Source organism: Balaenoptera acutorostrata, chromosome 8 (assembly GCF_949987535.1).
Source record: "Balaenoptera acutorostrata chromosome 8, mBalAcu1.1, whole genome shotgun sequence".
Taxonomy (NCBI): domain Eukaryota; kingdom Metazoa; phylum Chordata; class Mammalia; order Artiodactyla; family Balaenopteridae; genus Balaenoptera; species Balaenoptera acutorostrata.
In genome coordinates, this window is record NC_080071.1 from 35532163 (window position 1) to 35544324 (window position 12162).

The 12162-nt window shown below is 36.4% G+C and overlaps 1 protein-coding gene across 4 annotated transcripts in view; it reads right to left on the reverse strand.

Moving 5' to 3' along the window:
• The window catches only part of CHN1 (chimerin 1), a 196499-nt gene that overhangs the window by 42672 nt on the left and 141665 nt on the right, over nt 1–12162 (reverse strand). For all 4 annotated transcript variants that reach the window (XM_057551005.1, XM_057551004.1, XM_057551006.1 and 1 more), the window contains one exon: nt 9148–9225. In XM_057551005.1, the coding sequence (XP_057406988.1) occupies nt 9148–9225 (78 nt within the window). The remainder of the gene's footprint in view (nt 1–9147; nt 9226–12162) is intronic.

The window sequence follows — 12162 nt, forward strand, 5'->3', positions numbered from 1 at the left end:
AGTCCCTCCCACCAGGAAGCCTACACAAGCCTCTTAGCCTTATCCACCAGGGGGCAGACAGCAGAGCTAGAAGAACGACAACACTGCAGCCTGCGGAACAGAAACCACAATCACAGAAAGTTAGACAAAATGAGATGGTAAGGGAATATGTCCCAGATGAAGGAACAAGATAAAACCCCAGAACAACAACTAAATGAAGTGGAGATAGGCAATCTACCTGAAAAGGAATTCAGAGTAATGATAGTAAAGACGATCTAAGGTCTCATAAAAAGAATGGAGGCACAGATTGAGAAGATATAAGAAAAGTTTAACAAAGACCCAGAAGAACTAAAGAACAGAGATGAACAATACAGTAACTGAAATGAAAAATACACTAGAAGAAATCAATAGCAGCATAACTGAGGGAGAAGAACAGATAAGTGAGCTGGAAGACAGAATGGTAGAAATCACTGCCACTGAACAGAAAAGAAAAAAGAATGAAAAGAAATGAGGACAGTCTAAGAGACCTCTGGGACAACATTAAATGCACCAACATTTGCATTATAGGGGTCCCAGAAGGAGAAGAGAGAGAGAGATTACCTGAGAAAAATTTTGAAGAGATAATAGCTGAAAACTTTCCTATCATGGGAAAGGAAACAGTCACCCAAGTCCAGAAAGCGTAGAGAGTCCCAGGCAGAATAAACCCAAGGAGGAACACACCGATACACATAGTAATCAAACTGACAAAAATTAAAGACAATGAAAAAAATATTAAAAGCAACAAGGGAAAAACCACAAATCATGTACAAGGGAACTCCCATAAGGTTATCAGCTGATTTTTCAGTAGAAACTCTGCAGCTCAGAAGGGAGTGGCACAATATATTTAAAGTGATGAAAGAGAAGAATCTACAACCAAAAATAATCTAGCAAGCAAGGCTCTCATTCAGATTCAACAGAGAAATCTTTACAGACAAGCCAAAGCTAACAGAATTCAGCACGAACAGACCAGCTTTGCAAGAAACGCTAAAGGAACTTACTTCTCTAGGCAGAAAAGAAAAGGCCACAACTAGAAACAAAAAATTAAAATGGAAAAAGCTCACCGGTAAAGGCAAACATACAGTAAAGGTAGAAAATCATCTGTACACAGATATGACATCAAAACGACCAACTGAGAGAAGAGGAGAGCACAAATGCAGTATATTGGAAATGCATTTGAAATTAAAAGACCAACAACTTAAAACAATCTTGTTTTTATACAGACTGCTGTATCAAAACCTCATGGTAACCGCAAACCAAAAATCTACAATAGATACACAAAAAAGAAAAAGGAATACAAACACAACACTAAAGTTAGTCATCAAATCACAAGAGAAGAGAACAAAAGAGGAAGGGAAGAAAAAAACAAATCCAAAACAATTAAGAAAACGGCACGAGGAACACACATATCAATAATTACCTTAAACGTAAATGTATTAAATGCTCCAACCAAAAGACATAGATTGGCTGAATGGATACAGCAACAAGACCCATATATATGCTGTCTATAAGAGAACCATTTCAGATCTAGGGACACATACAGACTGAAAGTAAGGGGATGGAAAAAGCTATTCCATGCAAATGGAAATCAAAAGAAAGCTGGAGTAGCAATTCTCATATCAGACAAAATCAACTTTAAAATAAAGAATGTTACAAGAGACAAAGAAGGACGCTACATAAAGATCAAGGGACCAATACAAGAAGAAATAACAATTGTAAATATATATGCACCAACATAGGAGCACCTCAATATATAAGGTAAATACTAACAACCATAAAAGGAGAAATCAACAGTAACACAATAATAGTGGGGGACTTCAACACCCCACTTTCATCAATGGACAGATCATCCAGACAGAAAATCAATAAGGAAACACAGGCCTTAAATGACACATTAGACCAGATGGACTTAACTGATATTTATAATGCATTCTATCCAAAAGCAGCAGAATACAGATTCTTCTCAAGTGCACATGGAACATTCTCCAGGACTGATTACATACTGGGCCACAAAGCGAGCCTCGGTAAATTTAAGAAAACTGAAATCATATCAAGCATCTTTTCCGATCACAACACTATGAGATTAGAAATCAACTACAAGAAAAAAATTGTAAAAAACACAAACATGTGCAGGCTAAACAATGTGCTACTAAACAACCAATGGATCACTGAAGAAATCAAAGAGGAAATCAAAAAATACCTAGAGACAAATGAAAACGAAAGCACGACAATACAAAACCCATGGGATGCAGCAAAAGCAGTTCTAAGAGGGAAGTTTATAGCAATACAATCTCACCCCAGGAAACAAGAAAAATCTCAAATAAACAATCTAACCTTACACCTAAAGCAACCAGAGAAAGAAGAACAAACAAAACCTAAAGTTAGTAGAAGAAAGGAAATCATAAATAAATGAAATAGAAATGAACAACAGAAAAGATCAATGAAACTCCTTTGGTTCTTTGAAAAGATAAACAAAATTGATAAACCTTTAGCCAGACTCATCAAGAAAAAAAGGGAGAGGGATCAAATCAATAAAATTAGAAATGCAAAAGGAGTTACAACGGACACCACAGAAATACAGAGGATCATAAGAGACTACTATGAGCAACTATATGCCAATAAAGTGGACAACCTGGAAGAAATGAACAAATTCTTAGAAAGGTACAATCTCCCAAGACTGAACCAGGAAGAAACAGAAAATATGAACAACTAATTGCAAGTACTGAAATTGAAACCGTGATTTAAAAACTCCCAACAAACAAAAGTTCAGGACCAGAAAGCTTCACAGGTGAATTCTATCAAACATTTAGAGAACAGTTAACACCTATCCTTCTCAAACTCTTCCCAAAAAATTGCAGAGGAAGGAATACTCACAAACTCATTCTATGATATGAGGCCACCATCACCCTGATACCAAAACCAGACAAAGATACCACAAAAAAAGAAAATTACAGGCCACTAACTGATGAAGATAGACATAAAAATCCTCAACAAAATACTAGCAAACTGAATCCAACAACACATTAGAAGGATCATACACCATGATCAAGTGGGATTTATCCCAGGGATGCAAGGATTTTCAATATCTGCAAATCAATCAGTGTGATACACCACATCAACAAATCGCAGAATAAAAACCATATGATCACCTCAATAGATGCAGAAATAGCTTTTGACAAAATTCAGCACACATCTGTGATAAAAACTCTCCAGAAAATGGGCCGAGAGGGAACATACCTCAACATAATAAAGGCCATATATGACAAACCTACAGCTAACATCATTCTCAATGGTGAAAAACTGAAAGCATTTCCTCTAAGATCAGGAACAAAACAAGGATGTCCACTCTCGCCACTTTTATTCAACATAGTTTTGGAAGTCCTAGCCACAGCAATCAGAGAAGAAAAAGAAAGGGAATCCAAATTGGAAAAGAAGTAAAACTGTCACTGTTTGCAGATGACATGATACTATACATAGAAAATCCTAAAGATGCTACCAGAAAGCTACTTAGGCTCATCAATGAATTCACTAAAGTTGCAGGATACAAAATAAATACACAGAAATCTGTTGCACTTCTATACACTAACAACGAAAGATCAAAAAGAGAAATAAACAATCCCATTTACCATCACATCAAAAAGAATATCAAGGAATAAATCTACCTAGGGAGGCAAAAGATCTGTAACTCCAAAAACTGTAAGACGTTGATGAAAGAAATTGAAGATGACACAAACAGATGGAAAGATATACCATGTTCTTGGATTGGAAGAATCAACATTATCAAAATAAGTGTATTACCCAAGGCAATCTACAGATTCAATGCAATCCCTGTCAAATTACCAATGGCATTTTTCACAGAACTAGACCAAAAAACTTTTAAATTTGTATGGAAACAAAAGACCCCGAATAGCCAAAGCAATCTTGAGAAAGAAAAACAGAGCTGGAGGAATCAGGCTCCCTGACTTTGGACTATACTACAAAGCTAAAGTCATCAAAAGAGTATGGTACTGGCACAAAAATAGAAATATAGCTCAATGGAACAGGGCACAAAGCCCAGACATAAACCCATGCACCTATGGTTAATTAATCTTCAACAAAGGAGGCAAGATTGTACAATGGAGAAAAGACAGTCTCTTCAATAAATGGTGCTGGGAAAACTGGACAGCTACATGTAAGAAAATGAAATTAGAACATTCTTCAACACCATACACATACACAAAAATAAACTCAAAATGGATTAAAGACGTAAATTTAAGACCAGATACTATAAAACGCTTAGAGGAAAATACAGGCAGAACAGTCTCTGACATAAATCGCAGCAATATCTTTTTTGATCTGTCTCATAGAGTAATGGAAATAAAAACAAAAATAAACAAATGGGACCTAATGAAACTCAAAAGCTTTTGCACAGTAAAGGAAACCATAAACAAAACAAAAAGACAGCCTACAGAATGGGAGAAAATATTTGCAAATGATGTGACCGACAAGGGATTAATCTCCAAAACTTAAAAACAGCTCATGTGGCTCAATATCAAAAAAACAAACAACCCAATCAAAAAAAATGGGCAGAAGACCTAAATAGACATTTCTCCAGTGAAGACATACAGATGGCCAAGAGACACATGAAGAGATGCTCAACATCACTAATTATTAGAGAAATGCAAATGAAAACTACAATGACATATCACCTCACACCATTCAGAATGGCCATCATCAAAAAGTCTACCAACAATAAGTGCTGGATAGGGTGTGGAGAAAAGGGAACCCTCCTACACTGTTGGTGGGAATTTAAATTGGTATAGCCACTATGGAGACCAGTATGGCGGTTCCTTAAAAAACTAAAAATAGAACTACCATATAATCCTACAATCCCACTCCTGGGCATATATCTGGAGAAAAACGTGGTTCGAAAGGATACATGCACCCCAATGCTCATTGCAGCACTGTTTACAATAGCCAAGACAGGGAAGCAACCTAAATGTCCATCAACAGATGAATGGATAAAGAAGATGTGGTAAATATATACAATGGAATATTACTCAGCCATTAAAAAGAATGAAAGAATGCCATCTGCAGCAGCATGGATGGACCTGGAGATTATCATACTAAGTGAAGTAAGTCAGACAGAAAAAGACAAATATCATATGATATTTATATGTGGAATCTAAAAAAATGATACAAATGAACTTATTTACAAGACAGAAACAGACTCACAGACTTAAGAGAACGAACTTATGGTTATGGGTATGGGGTGTTGGGGAGGGATAGATTGGCAGTTTGGGATTGACATGTACACTGCTGTATTTAAAACAGATAACCAACAAGGACCGACTGTGTAGCACAGGGAACTCTGCTCAATACTCTGTAATAACCTAAATGGGAAAAGAATTTGAAAAAGAATAGATACATGTAAAATATATGTATGCAATATAACTGAATCACTTTGCTGTACACCTGAAACTAATACAACATTGTTAATCAACTATACTCTAATATAAAATAAAAATTAAAAAAATAAAGTGTCTATAATTCGTCTTCTTTTAATTATTTAATTTGCCTAAGTAGCCAGGTTTCTGTTATTATTATATGTAATCTTGATTTTGTTTTATAGAGCTGTTTGAATTAAACATACCAAATGGAACACTGAATAATTTGAAGGGAGTAAAAGAAATACAGAGGATTTCACTGTATTCTGTGGTGCGTGAAAATGCACTGCTCTTACATAACATCTAACTGTGCCTGGGAGCTTAGAAAGAAGCAAGAGCTTTCTTTAGCACCACAATCATGCCAGGGTTCTCAACTGCATCATACTCTCTGCTACTGGGCAAGAAACAGTCTTGACATGGATTCAGAAAAAATACCCACTTAGGGGTAATTTGTAATAACAAGAACAGTGCGTACTAAGTACCTACACATAACAGGAATTCAATTTTTCTGATGCAGAACCAGAGGTTCAGAGAGATGAAGCAATCTGCCCAAGGTCATACAAATAGCAAGCAAGCTCCTCAGGGCAAGGGCTGGGTCTTAGTTATCATCCTATCTGGAGAGCCTCAGATGTAGGATGCAACCACTGTTGGTGGGGTGCTTGTGTCTGACTTTTAATGGCAGAGGTTGTCTTGTTTTGTTTAGTTTTTAAGTTGGTTTAGTTTTTAAGTTGGTTTAGTTTTTACGTTGGTTTAAGAAATTAGCACTTGTGTGCTCACTCTCTCTCTCTGTTGTGTTAGGATGGGGCAGTTCTTAAAATGAGAGGTTGATCCAGGAGACGGTTAAAATTACTTTCACTCTTAAGTTACATTGACAACTTACAGGGTAATCATTTTTAAAGGATGTGGTACATTTATTTTTAAACTGATGACCTCCCTGAGAGAAACAACTATCTTTCTTGTGATAGATGCTTTATCAAATCCTTGTAAGTAACAATAGGAGGGGGAAAAAAAGAGACTGTGTTATATAACACAGCAAAATGGGGAGACTTCCTGGGTTTTTTTTCCTCCTTCTATTAAAAACAAACAACAACAACAAAAAACAAACACCTGCCTGGAGTCTGGAGTTAGGCCCGGTTGATTTTTTTTTTTTTTTTGGATTTCACCTTGGTGAATGCTTTCACCAAAGATATATGACACTCATGGTTTCACCTTCTGAAATGAGACTTGACAGCTGTTCGACACCACAGAGCAACGTTATATAACAAGGCAGTTCAAGAGGCAAAAAAGAAAACCACATTGAAATGAGTTTGGTGAGTGGGTTGGTGGTTAGGCAGAGTACACTTTCACCAACATAGAAAATAGTCAATGGCAAGGCCACGTAAACAATTATCATTTTGTAAATGCTCCAGATTTTTCCTACAATAAATCTCTGAACTGGACATACTTACATATCACAGGCAGTGACCTTCTAAGTGAGCATTTGTGTGGGAGAGCATTGCTCCTGCCACAGAGTCTGAATTCCTTTAGGGATGTGCCCGGAAGTCAAGTATGACCCCTCCTTCTCTTTTTTATAATGCCACCCCACAGAAACATTTTTTTAAGAAACAAAGAGTAATTTCAGTGGAAAGAGTCAAATCCTTTTGAGAGTCAAAGACTTTTGACCTTAGTAGCAACTCTAAAAAAATATCGAATGCAATTCACTGTCCAACATGAGCTCTTCCTGAGCATAAATATTTTACTTTTTTTTAAACAGTGAGGCCAAGCTCGTTTTAATTTTTTAGCTCCAGAGAAGGAAGCAGGCTTCTACTGTTTAACATGCCTCTTTAAAAAAAAAACACAAGTATCTTTAAAACAGCGTGGGTACCAAGCTATGAGTCACAATTGGTCCCATAGTCAGTACTTTCTGGTTATAAAAAATTTGCTCATGAAAGCCATGTGTTAAATTAAAATTGAGAAATTACTGGAAGACACAACCAAAAAAAATTAGAGAATGTGTTTGTTTATGCAAATCCTTGAACAGCTCTACCCTTTGCTTTTTATCAATATTGACAGAAAGCATGTACAACGAACTTGACTTAGCACTAAAATGGCACCCCTAATAGGTCAATCTGTTCCTGCTTAACATACCAGAGGGATATATTTTAAAATCTCAGCCATTTCTAAAAAGTTTGCAGTTTCCTGCTTAGGAACCTAAATGGCTATTTTTGAGACCGAACATGCACATAACTTGATATTTGCAAAAGGATGTATTTGGGGTCATTTTCCTGATAAAAATCCTGTAAGACCAGGTTGTGTATCATGCAAGAAGACACTGAGGACTAGTACCTGCATGGACTGTTTAGGTTCATAAATGGAAGAAGTGGTTGAGACTGGATGCACACACTGAATGGTCTCAATTTCATTTTACATCCAAGATACTGGTTCAATGAAAGATCAGGTCTTTAATAATATGTTTAAAGAGGGAAAAGAAAACTCTATTTGGTTTACCTTGAAATATTAGCAATCTTTACACAGCCCATACATTTTGGAATGTATCCTTTAGCCCCAAATAATCTGAAGTTCATAAAAATCTTTTTCACTATGGAAAAAGCAGAGCATATTGGGGGCTGGGTATTTAGCATTTGAGTAAAATTAATGCTAGTGTTAAAAATCAGGATAAATTGCAAATTTGGAATGAAATGTCTTACTACAGAGCCTGGTGCATTCTATCTGCTGAATAAATGTTGAATAAATTAATAAATAAAAGGAAGATCACGGTTTCCAGCTTTATCATCTTTTGAAAACAGATACCCGCTAACATCAAAACTAATGCCATTTTCTCTACACTAACAATATTCATGTCTCAGGAACTTCATCATAAAGTTGTATAACTATTGGGAAGTTACTATAGAAATGCTAGTGCATCTACCCATGAAGTGTAACTGGGTCTCCTTACGCACAACCTCACATTGTATGTTCTCTGAATTAGGTTGCAAAGGACTGAACTTCAAGGTCTTATATCATGCTAGAAATACAGGCAAGATCTACACACAGCTTGAATCAACACACACACACATCTTGATGAAAAATGATTAAAGTATAGTTGGTAAAACACAGTAACACAATAATTAAAAACTACACACACACACACACAGTGAAAGAAAATCCTCAAAAAGTGAAGAGAAGCTGCTGGTGTCAGCAGCATAACGGTCCCATGGTAGCCATCCTCCTTTCATCATGGTCAATTCATTAGCAGAGGAGAAAAGACAGAAACTATGGGAAATGCACACCATCTGCTCAATCCAGATGCAACAGCACATGCCTCTTATAGCCAAAGCTTTTTACCAGAAACGGAAGGAGATAAGATCTAATCCTCTCACAAAATATCCCACAAAGGTAGTTAGACGTATTTGCATCACAAATAAATATAATGCCAAAATCATTATTAGATGAGATCTTTTAAATATCAGTCAAGACTTTTACCACTCAGTATACACTGATCAAACAGAATACTAAATCAGCATCAGAGAAAATGGGGTTGGATTCTATCACCTTTATTAAGCTATTCCTTAAAAAAAATCATGCTTAAAAGATCTTCATTCCCTGAATAGCAAGAACATTTTCGTCCAGTTGTCCTGGTTTTAAAAAGACACACTTTAATATTGTATATTTCAAGTAATGTGCATTTCCTTTCTTATAAGAAAAGGTTAAAAATAAATATTCTTACCTTGAAATTGTGAACCTTTTCATATTTTGGAATTTGCTCGTTTTCTTTCAGAGTTGCTCTTCTAACAAGTGATGTCAACTGCGAATAAGCAAAGAGTTTCAGAGGTTGCCAGATTGTCACAGACGACTTTTGAGAACCCAGTTTCATTCCCAAGGCTGCTATCAATAAATCTTGCTGACGGCCCTCTTGTTTTGATTTGTGAACTGTAGCTCTATTAGTTTTCCTACCCGACCAAGACTCTTTGGATGGCATTTTGGAATTCACAGGAAATAAAGAAAACCTATATTGATCTATGTCTGTCGATGAACTCTATTCAGCTAACAAATGAGCATTCTGCCAGCCAGCACAGAACCCTACCCTACAGAGAGCTGCAGAGAAACATCACGGAGAGGTGGAGGAGGATGATGAAGCACTTCTTAAAAAGAGGTCGACTAACCAGAAAAATTCTTCTTTCCTCCTTTTTTTTTTAAAGGGCTCTATATTTAAGCTTCTGAAAACTTAAGAGTCTGAACAGAAATAGAGTCGATGCTAACATACAAAACATTCAGCATTTCTCTATCCTTTTTAAAAAGCCATGCAATTTTGACAAATGACACATTTCTAAAAGCTTTCTTTTCTAGTCACTATATTAATGTCCATCCTGAATGAAAGATGCCTACATACTGCCTGCAGTCAGTTTCTAGCAACTGACACCCTGTGAAGCCCCTGGCAGAGGATGGGGGAGGGGAGGGATTTGACAAGGAAGGCTGGATTAGACTGGTCACCGTAAGAAAGGAGATAACCAATGAAAACCAAGCAACAGTATTTAAGTACTGTATTCCTCAACTCACTGTCTGTTTCTCCCTCCTCTCATGTAAGATTTTCTTGCTGGCTCAAGGCAAAAAAAAAAAAAAAATTAGTGGGAAGACAATGAGCACTGAATGAGTCATGCATCATTACAAAATGGATTTTTTTTTAACCTATTAAAAGTAAAGGAAAATTAACACACACAGCACTAGGTTTTAAAAAGAACGCACCACTGCCAGGTAAATTATCAAAGGCTGATCTATAATCTACCTTTGTGCATATGGATTGAGGTTAGTTAACTAAAACCCCATTTTATTCAAGATGAGCAAAAGCTGATAAGTATTTTGATGAAAAAGAAAAGGAGTTTAACTAGTTATCATTCTATTTTCATGGAGAGCAAGAAGCATGCACATAATGCTGCCAACACCCTGGGGCGCTCAGTTCTGACTTCCTACCGTGAGTAGTTTTGTTGTGGATCTATGCTTAAATAGATCCAACCACTATTTTCATTCTTAGTCTCAACATTCTTCATTCAAAGAGCTTCCGGCCAGGTCACAGTGCAAGCCGGTTGGGAATAATTCCTCATGTTCACAGGTCCCAGATGTAGTGTAACTGTGCTTGTTGGACCTTAGGTGTTTGTTTGCTGACGTAGAAAGGCGGGTGCTGGGCAAGAGACTCAAATCCAGCTCCATTTAAGAGCAATACCTATACGATACTTTTTTACTAAGGTGCTATATAAGCTTAAGTTTTCTCATATTAGTTCCTTAAACACCTCCCATCTGTTTCCTCATGCTATAGTAATTAAGTTTAACCCATTATGATTCTAAGGTTACACTGTATTTAAAGAATCTAAAACTCTATATTGAAATGAATTCAGTCCATTTGCTTAGATAATTGCAAAGATTTTATCTCAGATTTCATAATCTACAGGGGTTATGGGCCCAATGCAGATTCTAATTTAATCAGGGCATGAAGTGGTCCTTAAACCATGCTAGATACTGATGATACTGAAAGACTGATTTTCTAAACACCCCCAAATATTTTGAGTATATAGTTCCAACTTTTAAAACGGTTTATTCTTTTAAAAACATTTCTAAGAAAACAGAAGGCAAAAGTTAATATTTACATCTACAGATGTTTCATTTCCACAAATTTATATCCTAAGGTGATTAGTATGAGACAAAAAAATTTTTTTTCCCAAGAAGAAATACAGTGGAAAGAACTTTCCTTGACTAACCTAAATTACTCTTCAGCTTAGACTTAGTTTGTCACATGATGACTAAAAATATAAAGGCCAGCCAACTCTTTAGTCACATATAACCTAAAGTGAAGTTTATCTGATTCTCAGTGGGCCCAGAAAAAAACAGATTCTAAAGGCAAATTTAACAGTAATTTTTTTCTCCACAACATTTAACACTGAATGTTAAAGTTACTAAGATAAAGAAAACAATCACCCATGTAACCCAAGTAACTTTTTTCTCCTGAGTATTTCGGATCAAGGTCCTTTATTATAGATCACCCCAGTCCTTCAGCTGTAGTAACTAAAATTCAACCAAAGCATAAAAATATTCATGGTAGATTTATCCAGAAAATTCGTGGCTGAGTAAAAGTGAACATTTTGTCACTGAGAGGCCAGGTCTACTGTAGACTCTGCAGAGTCATACTGTCTTTCCTGAGTAATTTTTCTACCTAAGCAAGAAATACTGGAATAATTACAACTTGGGCAACTATCTAGGGCACTAAGGAGACAGGAACCAATGGTTTAGGATGAAAAACTTCTTAGCTCCCCTCAGGTGGCAGGGGGTTTGGTCACTATTATGCCTCCATAACTGCAGCTGCATTTCTGCATTAATTTTGAGGAGCTCTCAAGTCAGAACTGCTAACTCTTGAAATCAGAAACAGTATCAATGTTCTGACACGCCAGACAAATGTATACCACACTTCCTTATATTTTTTCTGGCCATATCTATCTACTTAGATAGATACAGCATCTATTAATTATGCCTATCGTTCATTGATTATTAGGCACTTATGCTCTAAGCACCCAGCTAAGCACTTTACATACAGAATCCCATTAATTCCACAGAAAAATGTCTATGAGGCATATACTATCCTCATTTTATAGCTGGAAGAACTGAGGTCTACGGAAGTTAACTTCCCAAAATGGTGCAGCTGTTCGGTTAGGTGGTGGATAGGAGCTAGGCTCGTAAACACTATGCTGTATCCACT